We start from the raw sequence: 23,066 nt of genomic DNA on the forward strand, positions 1-23,066 counted from the left end.
ATCCATTTCACTGCACTGCAAAGTAAGCATGCAAGGGTGTGTGTGTGTGTGTGTGTGTGTGTGTGTTTTGTGCACATATTTGGGTGTAGGTGTGTTTACGTGTCATGGGATACCCCATTCTTAAGAGCCAGCTGCTTCTCACTCCTGTAAGCTTTAATTTTTTCCCTCGTCTCCACCACAGCTGACTGCGACTTCAGCAGCTCCTTCATTCCCAGACACACGCAGCTCAGGCAATTCTCAATGCACTTGCAAAGGGTGAAATGCACCCCGAACTGTGCTGTTCTGCTGTGCTATTTGCACATATTTTAATGAAATAACATTCATACATTTGGCATGAAATTTGGCCCCTTTCTATGCAAATGAGCCTCACTGCAAAAACAGCCCAACTCACAAAGATCAGCACTAATAGCCACACATTGTTAAAGTGAATTTATTAGCCTCTTCATAGAGTTGGTGGTAACTGAGCCGCACTGATAGACTGGGATACTGTTTCTCTTTGTCACGTCTAAATTACTTGCCTAAAGTTTTTAGGAATGCCTTTGCACCTCGTCAGACAAGACCTGTATCTTGTAAATCTGAGTTTTCTTCTTCTCTCTGCTGTTGTTCTGCCTACTGTGCTCTTGGCACAAAGGCAACATGAACATTTTTCCACACAGATAATTGCAATCAGACCCAAAAAGGGCAAACTGCACTCAGCTGCAAAACATCATGGGCATGTTTGCACTGTACTGTCGTTAAGAGTTATATTTTGTGAGTCTGACCATTAGACAGGGCAGGTTCATGGTGCTATCAGTGGCCGCAATCCATTCCTCGTGAATTTGCCCCGGAGTGTTACACAGACAACCCCAAATATTTTTCACATGACTGTTTTGACTCTAATCACTTACTGAAAGGTGCCTAACAGAGCAATAAATCTAGGGAGAGGTTTGTCCCTTCAAAAGCCCGTGGCTAGCCAGAGGTTTCTGACTTCTGACACACATTTTAGCTGTCAGGAAAAGTTATAGACGGAAACACAGGAAGAGAAATAGGTCAGCAGTATGGACTTATGTATGTCTTCAGAATAACATTTTATAATCTACACAAACAAACAGGGGGAGCAAATACCTTGTGGACCTCAGGGGATTACCCTCTGACCCTCTGCGTGTGCTCTATCAATGCTCTACCTGCTTGGACCTGTCTTTTCCAACCTTGACCCTGAAGTTTTGAGAACCTGGAACAACACACGGAGGCCAGCAGGAATTACAAAAATTACTTGTTGTGGTTTCCTGCTTGTCTCCCTCTCTGAAGCATGTGTGAGATATGCTGCTGTAGTTTGTGCACGGCTTTAGTGGATGGAAAGTTGCCGAGAGCCTTTTAGCTGCAGGGCAAAAGGTAGCAGATACATGACAGACTGTCATGCTCAAAGTGTACAGGAGGATGAAATTTTGATGCTCTGATTATTGCTTCACATGTTCAAGTGTGACACGACATGGTTTCACAGCTCTTTGAAGTTAAAACGAAACAGCAGTCAAACACATGTCCCCCGGCTAATTCAGAGGTGATGGGCTCTGTTTTCATGGCAGTGCAAAACACCAGCTCAAGCAGTGCAATGACATGGCAGTATTTTCCCAACTTTGAAAAAATCCATTTCAGTGTCTTTGGTGTTTTCATACCCAGCATGGCACAAAGGTAGGAGAACAGCAGCAACAAGACTGGGGCTTCACATAGATGAGGCAGTATACAACCAGATATACAAAGAGTGAGTCTGTTTTCAGGGCAACGTCTCTTTCAACTCAACAGAGGATGCACCCGGATCAGTGGTTCCCAACCTTTTTGTCTTGTGATCATTTAAAGGTCCAGTGTGCAGGATTTAGGGGCACATATGGGCAGAAATGGAATATTGGAATGAACTGTTTTTATCTACACAAGGAGCGGGTCCTTGTCCCAGAGTCTGCGGTGTTGCATGGCCATGTTTCTACAGAAGCCCCGAACAGACAAATCAAACACTGGCTCTAGCTAGGGCAATTCGCGTTTTTGCGAGGGCCACCATAGTTAGCAGCCTCTCTGCAAAAAGCTGAAAAAAAAGAAAAAAAGATTTTAAACATGAAACTGTTTTATTTGACCTTTTTTTACTGGTTTTAATCACCAGGTCTGTTTGTTTTGGAGAGGAGACGACCTTTGCGGACAATTCAATTTCCAGTAAAAACCTCCTGCACGTCTGGATCAGAAATAAGGTGAGCACATATTACACTATCAGAGAAGTTATGTGAGCACACATTAGCAGGTGCTGGGTTAACAACCCCTCTGTGACAAGCCAAAATTGAATATTTTCAACAGCTTGAGGAGGAAAATCTAAAGAAAGAAAGAAAAACATATATACTACAAAAATTTAAACATAATTTTATATAGCACAAAAAAGAGGTACTTTTTCTTTACATGCTTCTTTACATCTGAAAATAAAACTGATTCGCATTGGGACTCTTTTTTTGTACTTTTAACGTCTATACAGTGCAAAAGTTCCTAAAAAGCATCAAAATAAAGCATGTTCATTAAAAAAGTGACAAAAAAGTGACCCCGATAGAGGTCCAGGCTAAGCTCCAAATCCTAGAAATGTCCTTTCCTGACCTGTGCGGGGCTGCTGTCACTGGCCCTGGGTCTCCTGACATCTTGCAAATGTGGCCCACAGGCAAAGCAAGTTCAGTGTCCCTGCTTTGTCCATTCCACTTCAGCCTATGATAATGTAGCAGCGCTGCTCTCCATCATATCAGCTGTTATAGCTCGGAAAAATAAGCTCTATCAGAGAAGACTTCACTTATTACTTCAATGTTCCACATTACATATTTAATCAACCGTGCAAATCCTTTGTTGAGTATTGGATCATACTCCGTATCAGCATATACTCAACATTAAAACAACTTGGATGTGGGCCAAAGGACTTAATTGGGACATCCCTGATATTCATTCTGTGCTAAATATTTGGAATTGCTGTTTTAAGTAAGATTTAATGTTCATGCTTGTGTTTATTGAGGGTTAGGATAAGTTTTTCAAAACTTTAGCAAGAATACCAGTAAAGCAGTCTCCACTGAGATAAGATAAAACAGAGCCATATGACAATAATGGGATTAAAACAAGTCTGATTTGTTTTTAAGAACAGCCTTGACATGTGAAAAGCGAGTGACCCTGTCTCATTACATTTCTTTCAGATAATCATTTGCTTTTTACACCTCAGGAAACATCAGTAAGACCCTGGGTGTGCATTGAAAGAGAGCGCACTCTTGAATGAGCGTTCCCCAAGGCTAAGTGGCTTCCATATGGAGATAGTGCACAACAGAGGAGATAATGTTGTAGGTGGAGGAAAAACAGAGATTAGACTTGAAGTGTTTGGCTCAGTGGAATACACAAGGAGCTGATAAGGAGGAACAAAGGCAGCAGAAGCAGATTTAGTAAAGATATGGAAGTTTCCATGGAGTAAAAAGGTCTGGGGGATGAGGAGAATCAGGGCATCACTGGCAGATGAAGGGATCGGTCCATGCTGATTATTCCTCTAATTGTATTTTGCAAACTCTTGTCACGGCCAATTTACACAAACTTGATGCCCTTGCCCCCAGGATGACCAGCAGCGACCTTTCATCAGGAATGCTGTAAAGAGCCTAATGAGACTGGGTGGGAGCCCAGACTCAGCACAATTATGGGAGATTAGGGTGCTGTGCAGGATGCAATAGCAGGTAGGTGGGCAAGGATGTATCCCACCCTCTGACTGCAGCGTACTCCCTCTCATTAGAGGTGGCTTTCTTGACTTCACAGGAATAGGGCTGCCCTTTCTCTGTCTATGGTAAACCTAAATATCTATGGTGTTTCAGTCATTTTTTTCTGCTCATGGCAGGACTATCATACAGTTTGTTGACATGAACCAAATAGGAACTATCCAGGCAGAACCGGTGTGTGTTTCAAAAGAGGCGGTAAACAAGCAGACAAACAAAGAAAGAAGTGTAAAGTTGATAACGAGTACCACCACTTACAGGAGCAATGGAGAGTTGAATACTTTTTCAGTGGAGAATGAAATTGTTGCATTTGTGTAATTTGTATGTGCTTTTTAAATAACCGATATAATCAAAGAAACACCTGGCCCCCAGGTTTTTTCCAAATTATTTGATGTTGCCCCCATTCAAAAAAGTTTAGACATACTTTCCCTAGACCAACAAGCTTAAGTCCCATTCCCAACTTATTTATGATGTATTGACCTGTGAGTTTCACATTCTGTTTACTGTTTAGGAAGGCACCCATTTACTATATGTCGCTGTCTACTGACGGGGGTTGTTAGGGGTTCTGAACAATGTTGGTATCTAGCATTGAGGATTGGTCTTATCCACAGGTCTCCAAAACAAACAGACCAGGTGATAAAACCCAGGAAAAAAACTGAATACAGCAGTTTCACATTAAAAAGGCGAAGGGGCTGCTAACTTCAGTGGCCTATGTGACTTTTGGTTTGTCCATTCTGGGATACTGTAGAAACATGGTGGTGCAACATGATTTCCATAAATGAGGACCTGCTCCCTGTGTAGATATAAACAGCTCATTCTAAAGTAACAAAAATGCAATGATTCTTATTTTTAGGTGATTATACACTAAAGAAAACATACTTATCATCTAAGCTTCCATTTCTGCCAATATATCCCCCTAAAGCCTGCACACTGGACCTTAAAGGTGCTCATGCCCTAGACATGTGACTTCTCACAATGAGACAGATCTCTACTGTGTTTTTCTATGCAGGCCTCTCACTTCCCTTTTCTTATCCCATGCTTCACTCTCTTTCTCTAAAGAGGTAATAAAACAAAGAATCAGAGGTGGAGAATGTGTGAGAAAACAGTTGCTGGGAGCTTTTGGTACTTCTGACAGTGCCTACATCTCCATGGCCTCCTTCGTTTCAGCTGCTCTGGAGGTCACGCTATGCTGACTGGTAACAATACTCAAAGAACAGGATTAAACCTTCAAATGGTAAAGAACAGAAAACATGTCCGTGACTCTGTGAATGATCCATTTAAAGTCTAGTTGATGGCCAATAGGAGAGATTATGTAAAAATCTGAACATTATCAAAACAAACGGTTTGGACAGCAGAATTAGGTCAGCACCTGACCTCTTTCACTGTTCCTAAAAACAGCTCTCATTACAACATTTTTCACATTCTCTCTGTGTTTTTAAGGTTAGAACCTCAGACGTCGTAATTCTCTCTGAGCAAAGTCAAAAAGCAGACTTCAACCTGTTCACAGCCATTTCAGCTGTTGCCTGTTAAACCGTTCAGAGAGGAAAAGGGAAACCCTGAGAGTGATTTAGACCGCTTGTGATCTTTCTAGACATTTACTATCCCATTATCAGCCATTTGACTTTTACAACTTTTACTCTTCCACTTAAAAATGCTCTAAAACCGTAACAGCCAGATTTTGAGCAGATAAAACAAATGTGGTGATTGTTATATAACAGTTATATAAACTAATGCCCTGATTCACATCACCTTTTGACCTCTCTGTGGAGGACAGACACACTGGTCATGAGTGGCAAACTGCTGTCGCCGAGCATCTCACAGCTTTACAATCTCATAGCTTTACAGTCATGCTCATACAAAGCTCTGAGAAGCTGAACAAAATAACCCATAATCATGTGAATTATGGGCGAGTGTTAAGTCTTTTAACCCAGCCAACAGGTCACAGTTTGATGTACGGTACTTCAGAAAACAGGAACAATATTTAGTGTGATATTCCTGGAATCCTTTTCTGTGATGAGGCTGTCAACAGTGAAAGTGCAGCTAATTAGTGATCAAATTGTGTTATTAGAGTGTATAAAAATCACAGTCTTACACCTGTCAAACAATACTGTTTCCACTGTAGGGATCTAGAAAGATGGAATGTAAAGCATGGGCATTTTTTATGGCCTTTTTTTCCAATTTTCTCCGCTGGCTTTGGGGAACAAGCTCCTGGAATTAACTTTCGGCACTGACATGATACTAAATGTCAGATGCAGCTTTCAGGGGTCGCTGGCAGTGCAGTTGATCATTGATTTGCCAAGCAGATGTGCCGTTACATCAAAACAAAGACAGCGAACAAAAGCGTGAACCCCCCATTTTACTACTGCATCAGCATCATTCATGAGGACCACTACTTTAAGAAAGAGGAACAACAGAGTATGCTTGTTGGTTAAACAAAGAAGTCCAGGTCTTCATTAGTATTTGGGGTGGGGAGTGCCCATTCACATCAAGCAGGAGTCAGTGGTTGAAAACAAAAAATGGACCTGAAGATTTCTCAGGCCATGTCCGCACTTCTATGTTTTAATTTTAAAACAGTGTTTTAATATGAAAATGATCTCCGTACACACAAGCGTTTTAGCACCATTGCAGAAATAATTTTTGTTCATACGAATACGCCTAACAAGGCATATCACATGACCATTCATGTACACTGGGAATGAGCGTGCCGGTGTCAACAGGAAGCAGATTGTCTACTCTGTGGTTGGTTGCTTAGTTACCTAAAATACAGTAAGGATGGCGAAAAATAAGACCAGAGATTTCTTTGCTTGGACCTACCAAGAGATGGAACTGTTACTAAAAGTCACATGTGTGACTATCACAGGGCTGACACATAGAGACAGACAACCATTCACACTCACATTCACACCTACAAGCAATTTAGAGTCACCAATCAACCTGTATGTCTTTGGACTGTGGGAAGAAACCGCAGCACCTGGAGAAAACCCACACTGGAACATGCAAACTCCTTACAGAAGGGCCCCCCCCACCCCGGGGTTTGAACCCTCCACCGTAGGTTCACACCAGGAACCCTCTTGCTATGACGCAACAATGCTAACCACTGCAAGACCTTGCCGCCAACACAAGAAGGATAAAATCATAAAAAAGTATGAAGGTAAGCTCTGATGTTTTGTCGTGACTGGCTGTACAAGGCTGCTGCCGCAGCGGCCTGGGTTCGAGAAAAGGCTGTGGTCCTTTGCTGCATGACTCTCCCTCCCTCTCTCTCTCCCCCCTTCACACTTCACTGTCCTGTCAATTAAAGGCAAAAAAAACCCTAAAAAATATCTTAAAAAAAAAAAAAAGTGAACTAAAAAACTACAAGTGGTTCAAGGCACTGGACACAGTTACATCATGGAGTTGTCTGTCCAAAAACCACTTACTTCACTTGTCTACCAGCACAATAAAATAATATAGTCTGTCCTGCTTTTGCTTTTTTAATAGCATGAACCCAAAAACAGTCACAGTTTTTAAAATACAGTGGAAATGCAACATGTGGCTTGTGCAGAAATACTCACAAGATACCTAAAAGTTTAGGTTAAGAGGAGCCTCAGGTTAAAGGTTGTTATATTCCTGCAATGGAAAAGGGCTGTACAGAAAGTTTTACATTTACTTTTAATTTTTGGATCTTTTCCACCTTCTCTTCTTCCTGGAGCACTCACTGGTTTCCAAAACACCAAGAACTACACAAACTTGTATTTACATAGTGAAAGGAGGGCTGATAAAGTTATCGGCCACACTGGCTAATCATCACAATGGGGTCACGTGCTGATTCAGTGCTGAGGCAACGAAACTGTCCTCACCAACCAGAAGAGTCAGGGCATGCATGTGTGTTTCATTTTGGGGCATTCACTTACTAAAGTGCTCAGCTAGCTCAGCATGGGGGTTTCTCAAATGTTTTTCTTGATCCCAAATAAAAGCCATTCAATGGGACTCAGAGTTCAGAGATTTATTTTTACAACGGGGAATGTCCGAAGGCCAAAGTACTGAAAGCACCTCTCTCATCACATTCCTCAGTGCTCCCGAACATGAAGGGAGCAGATACACTAAGAGGAAAGAAAAGAGCGTTGCCTTGCTAATAGACTGACAGTCAAACTTTACCCTTGTCCGAGTGAGCAGCATGTGTAAAACAGTTTACTGTACTGTAAATGGATGTTCTCTTTTACAACATGGCCTCATGCAGAACTGCACCCTTTAAACATGACAGATACCACCTGTGTCCCTGCTGCTCCCTTCTGTCAATGTCAGTCACTTAACGGCTTGACGAGCAGCAGTGATGATAGCAGTTACCCCACATCTTCAAATAGGGTTAGATGTCATGTCACCTTCCTGCTGTTCATTACCAGTGACTTTGAGGTCGCTCTAAAATGGCACAGACTGGGTCCACATGCTGGCTTGACCTTTGACCTCTCTGCCCCCATGTGATCTTCAGCACAGGGGAGACAGAAGACAGAAGTCCCCACTGTCACGTAAATCAGCTTGAAGCGACGGTTCAACCACAAATCAATAATACATATTTTCCCTCTTACCTGTAGTGCTATTTATCAATCTAGATAGTTTTGGTGTGAGTTACTGAGTGTTGGAGATATGGGTCACTAAGATGTCTGCCTTCCCTCCAATATAATAGAATTAGATGGCATTCGACTTGTGGTGCTCAAAGTGCCAAAGAAAAAAAATTAAAACACTCAGCAACAATTCCTTTTTCCAGAAATCATGACCCATTTACTCAAGATAATCCATAGACCTTGTTGTGAGTAGTTTCATACAGGAACTTTTTCTTGTCTACCGCACAACACCTGCCAACCATATCACCACGCAGAAGGAAGTGTGCATCTACTCATGAATAAGAGGCTGGTGCTTGTGACAGCGTGAGATGTAAACAATAAAGGTGTCCTCCTCAGCTGAGCTGCAACGTATGATCGAACACTGTATCAGTGGTCACATTTGGCCTTAATGTGCTTCAGTGGTGGTTGGATGACTAAGAGGGAAGAATCCTTGCCTGCATGACAGACATGTAAAAATTAAAAAAGAAAAAAAAAAACATGTTTGTGAGCAGAAAATATGCGCATTCATCAAAATTCAACAAACATGGATCAGTTGGAGCGTTGCCCCCATGGCCTGCTTTAAGAATTTACTGTGTCTATATTTGTGTGAGGTGAGAGGAGGGGTGACAAACGGCAGGTTTCAACAGGCCACTGGCCTGTGAGTCTGAGGAAAGGCCACCAATAACTTAAAGTAATTGCAAAGTAGGACAGCTATTAGAGGAGAAACATCTGAAATCCCCCTCGCTGACTGCAGCCATACACGCAAACTCATCCCTGTCTTGCGAAAAACTGGAGCACATAGTTTCACGAAACATGACACTTCCTGGAAAGCTGTTTGACTCAACACAGACAGACAGCGAGAGACGGAAAGACGCAGCAGGAAAGAAGATGTGAAATCAGATGCGAGGGGTGATGACCAGATTACCTGTTAGATTTTTCTACAGCTATCTTTGTCTCTCACACAGAGTTCTTGACCAGACGACCCCGGTTCTCAGTCCGTGTACTTCAAAAGGTTCTGTGCAGCTCATGTGTCCTTTAACAAGACAATGAAATTCCAGACTAGCTCCAAGGTTGCTGTCCTAACCTTGCAAACACGCTAACAAGCATGCAACTTCAAAAAGCAGCTCAGAAATAGACCTGGAATAACCAGAATACTGAAAATATCTACACCATTGAAAATCTGGACCACATTCTATAAGTTTTGTCTCATACCTTATCAAAAATATAAGTACTTATTATGCACATCAGTCCCTACAGGATGTTATGGATCTAACCAAGTTATTGAACCATTATTGAAGCTTTAAAATGTAAGCGGCATTTTCATATTGTAATTACAGGTGAAGAAAACTACTTCAAGTACTGCTGAGTAGTTAATCTTTAACAGTGCATTATATAAGTTGTTCTGATGTTTTGTGAGTGAAGTCTTCATCTGAAAAACAACCCCAAATTTCAGCTTCAGGAGCAAAAGTAGCATATTTTCCTCTGAGATTAAATAGGGTAGAAGTTAAGTAGCATTAACTGATAATATTAAAAGGTAGAGGCACCTCAAAATTGTGCTTAAGTACTTGAGTAAATTTACTTAGTTACTTTCCGCCCCTGTCAATATGTAATTGTGACTCGTGTGATCCGAATTTAAAACATCTTAATCAAAGGTTCAGAAAAGTTTCCCTCAGATGTGTTATCATGTCTGCCTCTTTCACGAGGTGTTTGCTCAGAGTCAGATCTCAGAGAGTTCCCACTGTGCCATTTCTCAGCACCTCAGGCCACCAGACTGTGGAGGGCTCGCGTCATGCACCGTCAAGCTTCATAGAAATAACTGACCTTATTATTTAGAGCTTCGGTCAACTGTTTATAAGCCTAACTAAAACTCTGAAAACATCATTGTCACTACTTGGGTGTTAATCTCTCTGGATTAAAGGAGGAGACTCTGTTACTGGTAAAAATCAAGAGGCAGCTTCCATCTCTGCTCTGTGGTGGAGTCGGGGTTATAAAAACATGCATGTGTATTATTGATGCCTAAACTGTAAAATTTTATTGTAACAAAGAAATCTGCTTTGCTTGCATTGTTCATGTGTGTTGGTTTGTTGTTTTAAAAAGAAAAAGAGAGAAATTTTCGGAAAAATTAACAAAAAAGCGCACTTAGTTGTTGTTTTTTTAATATATATTTTATATTTTTTTCTGTTTCTAAAGGATTACAAGATATTTAGCCTGAAGCCTCTCAACACCAGCGGTGCAACCTTTCCAATAAAATATCCCATTTTCAATAAAATATCAACAGACATAAGCTATACAAAATGGCAGTATAAATCAGACTTAAGACCCTTTCCTACTAAACAAAAAAAGACTAACACCCACTAACGTGGCTTCTGTCTTCAGTGAGAAATGCTCCAGCTCCAGTAAGCGGTGTTGAAAACATGACACCGGGGTGGACACGCTAATTTTCACCCCTTTTCATCCTGATGCAGTGACTCATGTCGCCTCTGACGGTAACTTCTGTGACTCTTTGCTCAGCCACAAATTCCTTCCGTCTGCAACATTGCTCCAACGTTGTTCCAAATTAGTCGGCACCGAGTATTAAAGAGAGACTGAATAAGTGACAGATATAAAATTAGGATTACCGCCTTGTAGATGTGTGCCTTTGTGCACCAGTTAAGTTGCTCTTGCAGTTTACATCCATGTCTGTGGAAACATGGATGCTTCACACACATTTCCCCTGACAGCACAATCAACACAGTTTCAGGGTGGACACCCAAGATTAGTGTCACCATCTGACCAAATATATCCCCTTCTTTTCCTGAGATAACGGCCAGAAAAGCTTTTTTATGCAGAATATTATGATGTCAAAGTAAAGCTGCCCTTTGACCTTCTGGATATAAAGTGTCATTGGTTCATCAATATGTCCAATTAGACATTGTGGGAAATGTTGTCATAATTAGCGTGTGAATTCTTGAGTCATGGCCAAAAACATGTTTTGTGAGGTCACACTGACCTTGACCTTTGATCTTTGACCACTAAATTCTAATCAGTTTATTGTTGAGTCCAAGTAGATATTTGTCTCAAATTTGAAAAAAATTCCCTCAAAGTGTTCTTGAAATATCACATTCACGAGACTGAGACAGATATAAGGTCATAGTGACCTTGACCTTTGACCACCAAATTCTAATCAGTTCATCGTTAAGTCAAGTGAATGTTTCTGCCAAATTTAAAGAAATTCCCTCAAGGTGTTCCTGACATATCACGTTCACAAGAATGGGACGAACGGACAATCCAAAAACATAACATCTCTGGCTGCGGCTATCACCAGCGCAGAGGCATAGAAAGAAGGAACCACCATAACATTTTCACTGGCCTCCATGCTGCTTTCTACTGTTTACTAATCCTGTGTTCCAGCCCATTTGTGATGTTGAACATGACACACCAGAAAAAAACATACTTCCCTACAGTCGAGGAAAAAGGAGTCTATCACCTATTTTCAGCAGTTTTTCCCATGTTTAAAAAACCTGCGTATATGCGCAACTTTTAGTAGAAAAAGGGTATAACAAACTTTATTTGATCTTGGTGGATGAATGCGAGTAACTCTACAAATGGTATGACTGATATAGTAACATTTGCACTGACTAAAAGCTTCAAAGACAACATGGCTGCGACTGAGAGAGCACGGCTGGGAGCCTGCTTTGAAGCAACATTACAGAATAAAGATAATGATGATAGCTATCAGCAGAGGGTCTGTCTTGAGTGATGTCTAGAACAAGCTGGTCCCCCTGGCATTGCAGTGACCCCAAACCCAGCCAAGAAATGAGCTTACAGCTCTGAAATCATTCGCAAAGAGCAAATAAATGAGACGCAATTACTGTAACGGAGAAAGAGCTCTTTCAGGCAAAGATTTCATAGCCCAACAAACAAAAGTCTCATAAACACATGTTAAACCTGTGGGAAAGGAAAAAATACAGTATTCTCCCATATCGGGTTACGTCTGTTGGAAAATATGTTCCCTCTGCTATCAAGAATTTAACTTTGGTATCACTGACTCCTTACTCCTCCTCCTTACTGTATATTCGTTTCAAATAACTCTTAATAAAGCTGTTACACAATCCATCATTTTAATGTATTTAAGATAACGTTAATTTAACTTTCACCCCAGAACTGGACACAAGAGGCAGCTTTACAAGACATTTCAAGGTTCTTGTACTAAGATGGTAAAGTTTCATGTTACATAAAGCGCCTGGCTGTTCTTCGGTTCATCTGTCTGTCTGTTTGTCTGTGGCTGAACCCAGATGTCAGCTGGTATGAAGACATCTGCCCTGCCAGAGGTCTAAAAGCTTTGGAAGCTCTTGATCCAAGAGGATACCACTTGTCTGCTGATGACAGGCTGGATACCGAGTACATCAGGCAACAAGTGACGAAATCCCACTGGATAAAGACAAGATGAAGAGTTTTAAAGGACCTCAGAGCAAAAACAGAAAGAATACCTCACACACACAGGTGCATGGCTGTAGAAAAGGGTTGCCAGTTCTTTTATTTATCATTATATTCATTATATTTATTGGTAATTAAATTAAAACTTATAAATGTGAAGCTAAAGATGCATAAATATTTCTCTGGGACAGTGGCCTAGCAACAACCCCGCAACCAGTGTTATGCATTAATACGCTCAAAGAGTGAGCTCATTCAACTCTGAAATTTTTGGTAAATGGTGAACCGAACTCATCAGTTTGCAAGTTATTAACTGAACATGAGCGTTGTTCACTTGTTAACAACTTCAGGCACCAGAAGACTTACAGCACCCTGCTGCCACAACACAACACCAGCATGACTAGCGCTAATGGCAATTCAGACAATGCAGCTACTGGTACTGCTGAAGCCAGCTCATATGGATATTTGAAGGACTTTTGTGAACAATCAGTGAAGAAAAAACTCAAATTTATATGCAAATTGTTTCCCATCAGGTCTGAAAAAACAAGTGCAAACATCAAACAGCCATGTTTGCTATAAATTTGAAACAGCACATTGAGGTGAAGCACCCAACCAGTCTTAGGAAATATCAGCGAGTGCACGATGATCAAAAGAAATCAATAACAAAGGACAAAACCACAACTGAAAAGCCACTAAGTTCTTTCACCGAGATCAAATCCACTTCATTTTTGCCTTGTTTCACCCTTATTGCGCTCTCTACAATGTGTGCTCTTTAGAACTGAAATTACAACACATCTTTCAGCTATAGCAACTGTAATGAAGCCAGTGGTAGAGGCCGTGCCAGCTCGCTTAGTGGCATAAATCTTAGATTTTATGTTATTGAACTACTGAATAATTTGTTTCAGGCAGGGTAAATTAAATTTCCATTGCATCTACAGTATACTGCACCTCTTTATTCACATTCTGCAATATATGATGCATTGCTTAATTGGTAAAACATACAGGCACATTGATTTTACTTGACTTTTTAAAGAAATCTCTGACTGTGATTCTATAGGAGTATAGAGTGACTCATTTAGTTTGGAAAGTCGGCAGTGGTAGGTGGGGAAGGCTCTAAAAATTGCTCAGAGCAGCACGGAGAAAAATACAAAATACAGAAAATATCTCCTGTAAAACAACCGAAATTGTTGTATCATTGACAGAAAACGTGTTCATGCGGGACTCCTTCACTCAGAAGAAAAAGGGGAGTGAGAAAAAAGGGTTAAAAGGTGCTGAAATACTAAATAATTAATGCCATCAAATGTTTCAACATGTCTTCGTTAAAAGCGCTGCAGTCAAAAAAGTAATTTACACAAGTACAATGACTTATCTTCAGAAGTCTCCATCAGTCATGTCAGATTATACTACTCTAAAATGATCTATCTTACCGTATGATAGTATCTTGGTTTGGAAAGTATGAAGCTGAGGCAGGTGACCCATTCAAACATATGGGATTTATTGTCTTTGCAAGTACAAGAAGAGCCTCTGGGCATCGGCCCTCACTTTAGCACCGAGTTAAGACACAAATACAAAACAGTAATTATTGCCTTACACTTCTCTAAGACACAGTGCTACTAAAAATCAAAACATATGACAGCTTCAGACAACTATTGACAGCAAGACACTAATTAGCTCCTTTGAATGCTATAAACACACCATTTGCTGCACACAAATACAGACGGACCACATCAAAAGCACTCTGAGGGGCTATCACCACATGTGACTACAGAGGAATGCTTACATCGGCATCTAAACAAGTTAAAAGATGAGTGAATCTTTGCGGCTCCACACATTCGTCCTCAGCCACATCCTCTACTGTGGCTTCAGCTTTTACGTAAACATGACGGTAAAACAGGCGGTGACTGACAGTTGTGTGCAGCATGTGGACCACAGCAGTAACTGAATTATAACAGCAGCTTGTGTGAGTAGCGTGCTCTCGTCTACACAACACGGTTATTTATCAAGAATGTGACAGAGTTACAACAAAATGGTATTTGCCTGACCACCACAGTGTTCTTCGTAATGGCTGCACTATATATCAGAGCTGTCACTCTTTTAAAAGAGTCATTCATTAGAGATGATGTTATTGCTCCTTCTCCAATGAGCCACTTTGTACTCAGCCTGCAGCTCATTCCCTTCACCCTCAGGACTCTTGACACTGAAGTGACCTGTATTTGGCACATGCAGGTCCTCAAAAAAAAAAAAAGCGACAGCTGTCTGTCCATTCCTGCCTGTGTCCAACTCCCATAATCCCAAGTGCTGCCCTGCACCCTTCATCCAGCGGCCTATTCTATGCCAATCACAGGGCAATATAACTGCCAGACAGTTTACGGACTGATAGCCTCCAATAGAGGGAGGGTCAGGGCGTGGGGGTCTGCTGCAAAGGTCTCCACCAGCAAGGGCCCCTAGGTGCCTATTGATGACAGCTATCATTCACAATGCATAACAATGCTGGCAGATCTTGAATGTGTGGAAAATGTTTTTCGGACCTAATTGTATTGCACAGCGGCGACCGGATCTTTGCTCTCAAACCACAAAAAAAATGTGATGGCACAACAATCTCCTTCAGTACATTATTCTATGCTTTCTTTTGATTTTCACATTGGCTAGTCATCCTGTTTAATGTGTCTTCTGATTAAATCGGAACCGTTGAAACAAGTTGTAGGAAGCCTCTGCAAGTAACTGGTTGCTGGCAGACACTCTGTGCTGCAATAAAATGGTTAATCAGCAGTGCCATGCACTGTAGAGCTGATGCGCTGCTGGTTCTGCCGGCCTGAATAGAATATAGAATATAATGTCTATAGCCTTACTGTTGTGTACAACCTTTATAGACTGAGCTGAGTAGTGATGCGCGGGTCAACCCGTAACCCGCGGGACCCGCAAATGGACCTGTGGGTCGGGCAGCAGTGATCGTCTGTGAAATCGGTCTGCAAATGATATTTTGACATTATTGGCTATTACTGTCATGGCATCCGAGGTACTGATGCGTTGAGCAGGTGACAGTCCGCAGTCGTTTTCAAAACACACTTGTGTCACACACTCCAAAAGAAACTTTAAACAATAATTTATTGTACAAAACGGGGGAAACAAACGTTGACAAAAACGGTTCCATAATTCATATTAAATTCAAACGATAACGAAAAACAGCTACAAGTTAGAGGGAATAGTGATAAAGTGGTAAAACTTGGCATTGATCCACAGCCTCAGAAGGGTGCGCTCAAGCGTGCCGTGCGCAAAGGCTCAGCTGGTAGGCTATACTATATTTTCACCTTTTTAACAATGCAATTTAAAAGTTTTGATTTTTATTGATAACCTACATTTCCAACAACAAAAAGACTACATTTAGCACCAATATATATATATATATATATATATATATATATATATATATATGAAAAAAGGAAATAAAAAAACGAATATTCGAATATCCAAATATTTGGGTACAGCCCTAATTTCTTCATCAACAGGTCACTAGCAGTGCTCTGTAGGCTAATGTTAGCAACACATGCTCTGCAATGCCAGTCTGCACTGATATTAGAGAAGCGGTAACAAGTGCAGCAACTTAACTGCTGCGAAATATGTCAAACTGCAGGACAGTCATGGACAGATATATAAATATCAGTGTCACGTTAGCTAGCTAGCTAGTTGGCTATTGAAACATCAGTATGCCAGTAACAGTTAGCAATTTTTTTGTTACACTTGTTATACAGAAACAACCATAATGCAGACACCTTGAATGGAGGATTGAATATCTTACAACAAATTTCCTGTTGCCCGTGTTAAGTAAACATCTCTTGATGTATTACTTTTTAGTCCCCTAACCTAACCCTAACCCTAGCCCTGACCCTGACCCTGACCCCCTATTCCAACAGCAATCAGGACACCCTACCCCCAGGCATAAACGCACAAAATGGACGGGTAGGGCTTTATGGTAGGGGCAAGGGGTGTATTGGGATTGAGCTAAAGATAGTTAAGTGAACTCTGAAGATTTAGAAAGCTAAGAACTGAATGAAGACAATGAAAAATAATAATGGATGAAAAGTATCTACTCACTTCAAGCTCCTTTGTCTAAATTGGCTTTACTAGTAAGGTTCTGGGGGGGGGGGGGGGGGGGGTAACGCTAGAAGCACATAGTGTGTGTCTCATTGTAACTTTGTTTGAAACCTCAAATCTCAAGACAGTAGAGCTGTGCCAGAACCCCTACTGTAATTCTGAAGCTGGAAAAACAACTCAAGTGTCATTCAAAGATTTTATCGCTCAGTATTTATGTTTTATTTGATATTTTAAAATGAGAGGATGAATAAAAGCATTAAAATGTGGCAAAGGGATGTGCAAAACTGTTTGGTTTTTGACAGCTCTGTGTATTTTCTTAAGCCAAAAAATGCTGAGGAGAGAGTTGTTTTTTATTTGATTAGATTTAATTATTTATTTTCACACTGATAAAAATGGAGCTCCTTCCAAAAATGGGTCTGATGTGTAAATGATCTGGTATCTTAGTAATATCGGAAATAGGAACTCATCCTTTACATCTTGTCAGATCTTAGGAACACAGAAACTGAATAAGATGTTTTCTTCTTTTTCTTTCTCTCGTACTGCATGAGGCATTATTTTGACAGTTTCCAGATAAACTGAGCATCCAGACAAACAGCTTTGATATTTCCTTTTGTGCCTGCATTGTGTCAGTTAACAGACGCAAAATCACACGTGTCTGACTGTTGCACTAAGACATCTTTCACCTACTGCTGATATTCGGGGGACTTTGAAAGACTTATTATTACCATTATAAAAGCACCAACTGCACTGAAAGAGAGTATTTATTCCAGTCAAGAGACCTCAGGATAATGTTTGTTATTTTTCTACAAAGAAGTTAGGGTTTACTGAATGCCTCAGGATTTTAGAGTTATAGTCTAAATTTTAAGATTTAGGTTTAAGGGAGATTAAGGGACCTTAATCTCACTGTGTGCACTGGCCCTCACCCCACCACTCTATATCATGATATACTGTTTATGTGTTTAAAGTCTTTCTACGCATGACGTGATTTTGCCAAGTAGGAAATTGCTCAAAATTCCTTTGTGCTTCTTCAGAGCTAAACCATTTTACCAAATTGAAGGAAGTAAAATTTAACAAAATCCTCAGAAACACTGAACCAGCGTTGCCAGGTGTACGATAATTATCTTATTTGTACGATAATTTGGCCCTCTGTACGATGTATGATTAATAATCCCAAAAAAGGCCAAATGTACGATAATTTGACCATTTCATGAATGTGTGGTTGTAATCAGTATGCCAGAGTTTTTTTTGTGAGGCCTGAAGGCATCTGCTCCCATGTGACATGTTTCCAGCCAATCACACTTTGCTTAGCGTGAGACACGGGTGACAATGAGCACAATTGGCTGAATGGTCAGCTGTACCCGCCCCACGAGGCGCTAGGACCCGTCAGGAAGTTGAGCGAGAATGAGATTCAAAACAGAAGAAGAAGAGGAAAAACAGAAGGAAAATGGAAAAAAGTAAACCAAAAAAGTAAACACTAGAGTGACTATATTTGCCTATAGTGCATCAGTAGGATTGTTATTTTGGTTATGACGGATGTATGATAATTTCCCTCAAAATACGATAATTTTGAGTCTGGTACGATAATCCTATATTTCCCACCTGGCAACGCTGCACTGAACAAAAACCTTACAACCTACTGCAGGGTTAGTGAGTTAGCTTGCTAACTAGGTAGGCTATGCTAACGAGTAAGCTTGCCAATAGGCTAAATATTGTTTATTAAAATTAGAGTAAGGATGATGTCATTTTGCAGTTGCAAACACCTGCAAAGGACACATTTTCCCTCCTTTTTCATAGCCTATTCAAAACTATTTTTTTGCAAGACTGCAGTGCTCATGTTGATCCAGGACCATTACTGCCATGTTGACGCTGGACAATTTGTCTGTTTATCCAGAACCATCATCCTCATCTTTATCCTGGATAACTTCATTGCCATGTTGATCCTGAATAGAATTGCTGATGTTGATCCAGGACCATTACTGCTATGCTGATCGTGACATGAGCAAATTTTCCAGAATCAGTGTGTTGATTATGATGGCCCTGATCAAATCTATCCAGGATCAAGATGGAAAGAAGGAGGGAAAATATGTTAACTGTAGGAATTTGCAACTGAAAATTCTATTATTTGTTAGTGAACACTTTACTTGTTAGCATAGCCTACCTACTTAGCAAGCTCATTCCCTAACCCTGCTTTAGTTTACATGGTTTTTGATCAGTGTTACTGAGGATTTTGTTTAATTGTACTAGCTTAACTCTGAAGAAGCACAAAGGAATTTTGAAAGAAGCACAGCACACTGATGATGTCAGCGGGCTGTGTTTGGTTGATTGCAGTGTTGGTCCAGGAACACAGTGTGGGATGTTGATCCAGTGGCATGTCCTACTTTGCAAAATCACTTATTGCGTGTTTCTGTGTAAAATTTCCTGTAAATCTATATTGTAAATTTTGCTAATCAGCAAAGATTCCGCAAATGGCCTCAGACTTCTTAAAGACCTCCACAAAGGGCGACAAATGGTCTTACGCAGCACCATAATGGGCATGTGTGTTCATGGACCCACTGTGCTTGTGATTAACTCTTTTATTCAAGCGTTAAGTAATCAGATGTATGCCAGGTCAGCTTAGCAACCACAGAGAGCTCTGATCATATAGAGGGGGCTGTCAGTGCTGCAGTTCCCATAGCTTGATCATAAGTTTCATAAAAGCCAACAAGGAGGTGACTGTATAGCTAAAAGGTGTCATGGAGCTACATCTGTTGAACCAGAGAAAATCACATGTGGATGAAAAAGCCAGATGAACGTGGGAGATCCTGAATGCTGCCCAGAGAGCGTGAAGTCAGACCAGACCATGGTGACAAAAGGAGACTGATTTTCAGTTGTCACCGCAATTTGAACTTGAGTTATGCAACAGAGTCTGAAGTGTCTAGGAGGGCCTGATTTGAGGGAGAGATGGATGATTCTGGTAAAAAGTTGACACTCTGAGGAATTTCCTGTCGTGTGGTGTTATCAGAAGAACAACAGAGCCCTCCGCTGTTTTACTTCAACATCTCAAATTCAACAATGGAGTTGCTGATAAAATACTTGGGCTTGTAGTAAAGAAGCCAACTGCTGATGTGAGGAGATTCTCATTCACTTGTAAAGAAAGCTGCTCACTCAGAGAGTTCAGAGGAGAGGCTTGGAGAGCTGACTGAAATGGATCAGAACTGAAGGCCCCAGCAAAGAGCCAGAAAGGTGTTTTTAATCAAATTGCAAGCTGCTATCAGTTTCAATCTGTCTGTGAAGAGTTTTTATGATTCCTGCTTTTACTCTAACAACATACTGCATCCACTAACAGTGATGGAAAATGGATGTGTGCAAAAAGAGTAGCTTTGTGTAACTGTGCATTGTGTGACAGTTTCTACATCATTACCCTAATGAAAATAAAAATGGAGCACAAACAAATATAAAAAGAAGAAAAGAAAGAGAGATTTTGACTATAAGACATAGTCGGGACGTTTCTACTCACCATATTGGCAGCTGGGTCCGTTGAACCCTGAAGGACAGTCACAAAGCTGGGTGGATCCCGCCCGACACTGACCCCCATTGAAGCACACGCCGTAGCTACACACCGCTGCACATGTACATGTGGACGGACAGAGTGGTAGAAAAAGACAGAAAAAATAGTAAGTGAAACAGAAACACCTGGCTGTTGTCAGTAAATGTCAACATCTTCAGTTTCAAACGCTGACCTCTTTCTATCAAAGCCTTATCATCGGCCTGTTCACTCCTGACTAAAGAGGAACCTTGATTCTCCCCCATTCACACTAACCAATGTCAGAGGAATCCGCCACTTGGCTCTTTGAGCTGACGTGCAGGCTCAAGGCCAAGTCTAAGAAATTTCTAAACTACATTTTCACAGTATCACTGTTTTTTTAACATGAGTGGCAGCTACAGCTTGGATAACCTTTAACGGCCGGCTCCATTATTTATTTATTAGGTTTTTATATCATTCTGTAGTTTCCCAATGATATTCCCTAAGTATTAAAATCCCAAAATCTAGATTTTGATCCAAGTAGGTATGTTTTAGCTGAAAATGCTATTTTCCTAAGGCCTTCTAAAATGTTTTTTCCACATGACCTGACGTAGGTGTCTGTACGATATTGTTGCTACATATAAACCCACATACTGCTGTGGACGCCAGAGGCCTGTACTACGAAGTAGGGTTTTGGTCTAGCGAGGTACCTTCAGGGTTAACTCAGAGTATCGGCTCACAGACTTTCAACACCCCAACCCCTGACCAATTAGATCACTCAAGAAAAAACTATCCATGGAAAAAAGTTCTAAGTCTTGGGTAAAAAAGAGTAGCGTATACGTTGTTATAGGTCAGTAGAATCATTTCATTGTTCCAGGTCTATTTCCACTGGTTTTTAAACAGAGCTTCTAACAAACAAAGAGATTGTTTACTAAACACATGATGTTAGCAGCATTTTAACTTCTGCAAAGTTTATTCTAGTCCGCAGTGATAGCGTTGCTATGTAGCTCATTACCTAGGTTACTTTCCCACCCTTTACTTCAGTAGCAGAAACAGTCTGGCATTACGTTTAAGTGCTTCATGTGACATATTCCGAGTAGTTTTATCATTATCCAACGGAAAAGCAAAAAATATTCTGTACTGATGTCATATAATTTAAGTCTCCGCCGACCGATAGTTCTTTCAATATTTCTACTTTTTTTTTTATTTCTCAGTGTCGTTTACATTCCACCTCATTGACAATTTACTGCCTTGTAGTCCCAGACACTTTTGGTACCCCTTCATCTTAAATGACATGAGGTAGCCTATTTCATTCATGGTTCTGATGATGTCACTAGAAATCAACACCCCCGTCTCTTTAACATGAACGTGCTCATGGCTGGATAGCAAAACCAAGAGTTAACTGAACTAGCTGATAACCAGCTTTGTAGTACCCGTTATCCAGATGGCCAATATTAGGGTTAGTCAAGTCAGATAACGAAAAGATATCGTGAGTAAGTTGAACTGGCTTCATAGTACAGGCCTCAGGTTAGTTTGGTTCCGGAAGTCACACAATAACAAACTCCTTGTGCTGTGAGGTTAAATTACTGTGTCTGTCGATGAAGTCTGGTGGATTTGAAAGGAGCATGTGTAATGGATTCAATATCCCGTCACAAAAGGCTGTCCAAAGGCAAGATAATGCAGTAAAATAATTTTTATATAGAATACACTTAAACCTTTTTTTAGGAGGCTAAAATACATTTTGCTGCTGCTCCTGTCCACATCCACCAGACTCCTTTCACAGAGACAGTAATTACCTACTAATTACCACTAGCTCTGATTGGTTTTTGTTATTGTGTGACATTCGCAACCGAACTATCGTGGCGTCCACAACAAGTGGCAACAGCAGGGTCAGCACTGTAACCTACAGTTACATAAGGTCAGTCAGTGGTTCAGTGGGAGTTTCTGTTTGGAAAAACATGTATAAGAACACAGATTGACCCGCCCTTTAAGGGAAAGTGGCCTCTTTTCCCGCCTGCTTTGAGAATGTTACCTAAGAATCACCTTGATTGATTAACTGAGCTTTGATCATTGTCGCAAACAGTCATCATACAGATGTGCATGAGTGAGTCATGGGACAAAATTTGAGAGCCACAGGGCGAGCGTGGCTCATCCATCTCTTGTAGCCAGCGGCCCCGTGTCCATAAATCCCTGCGAGTCAAACTTCTCAAGCTCGTTAAGACGTGAAATTCAAAGAATCCGGGACGTATAAACTAGGTAGCTCTGAACATGTGAATCCACCTCGGAGGTGCACCATCACATTCCCCACGCCAGCACAACACTCACATTAATCATGACAGTCCTTCACCTAAAAATGTGTGTGTGAGTGCATGTACAGTACATGTGTGCTGCAGTCTCCCTGGCTGTGTGCTTATCTGATGTGTGTCGAGGCTAATATGGCTGTGAAGTAAGACACAGCTGTTTAAGCCAGGCCTGTTGTTTGCACTCCTCTGAGCTGAGTACAGTGATGACAGGCCCAGAGGATTGATGTCTATCATTGCTCTTCCAGACTGGCAACATGTGGACACGGGGAGTGAAAAAACACGGTCCAGCTAATCACAAGAGGAATTTAAATGCCAATCGTTCCCTCAGATGATTGTGAAGAACCCCTCCGGATGCCAGTTTAACTGTGCGTCTTCTGCCAGATATGCATTTTTCTTCCCATCTAATCCAACCAGAAGCGGCATGACCAATCATCACACC

General features: G+C 41.0%; 1 protein-coding gene across 1 annotated transcript in view; it reads right to left on the bottom strand.

The window, feature by feature from the left end:
- megf6b (multiple EGF-like-domains 6b) overlaps positions 1-23,066 on the bottom strand; it is a 99,024-nt gene that overhangs the window by 62,073 nt on the left and 13,885 nt on the right. The window contains exon 4 of the mRNA XM_033626758.2: positions 20,319-20,423. Within this exon, the coding sequence (XP_033482649.1) occupies positions 20,319-20,423 (105 nt within the window). The remainder of the gene's footprint in view (positions 1-20,318; positions 20,424-23,066) is intronic.

This window comes from Epinephelus lanceolatus, chromosome 1 (assembly GCF_041903045.1).
Source record: "Epinephelus lanceolatus isolate andai-2023 chromosome 1, ASM4190304v1, whole genome shotgun sequence".
Taxonomy (NCBI): domain Eukaryota; kingdom Metazoa; phylum Chordata; class Actinopteri; order Perciformes; family Serranidae; genus Epinephelus; species Epinephelus lanceolatus.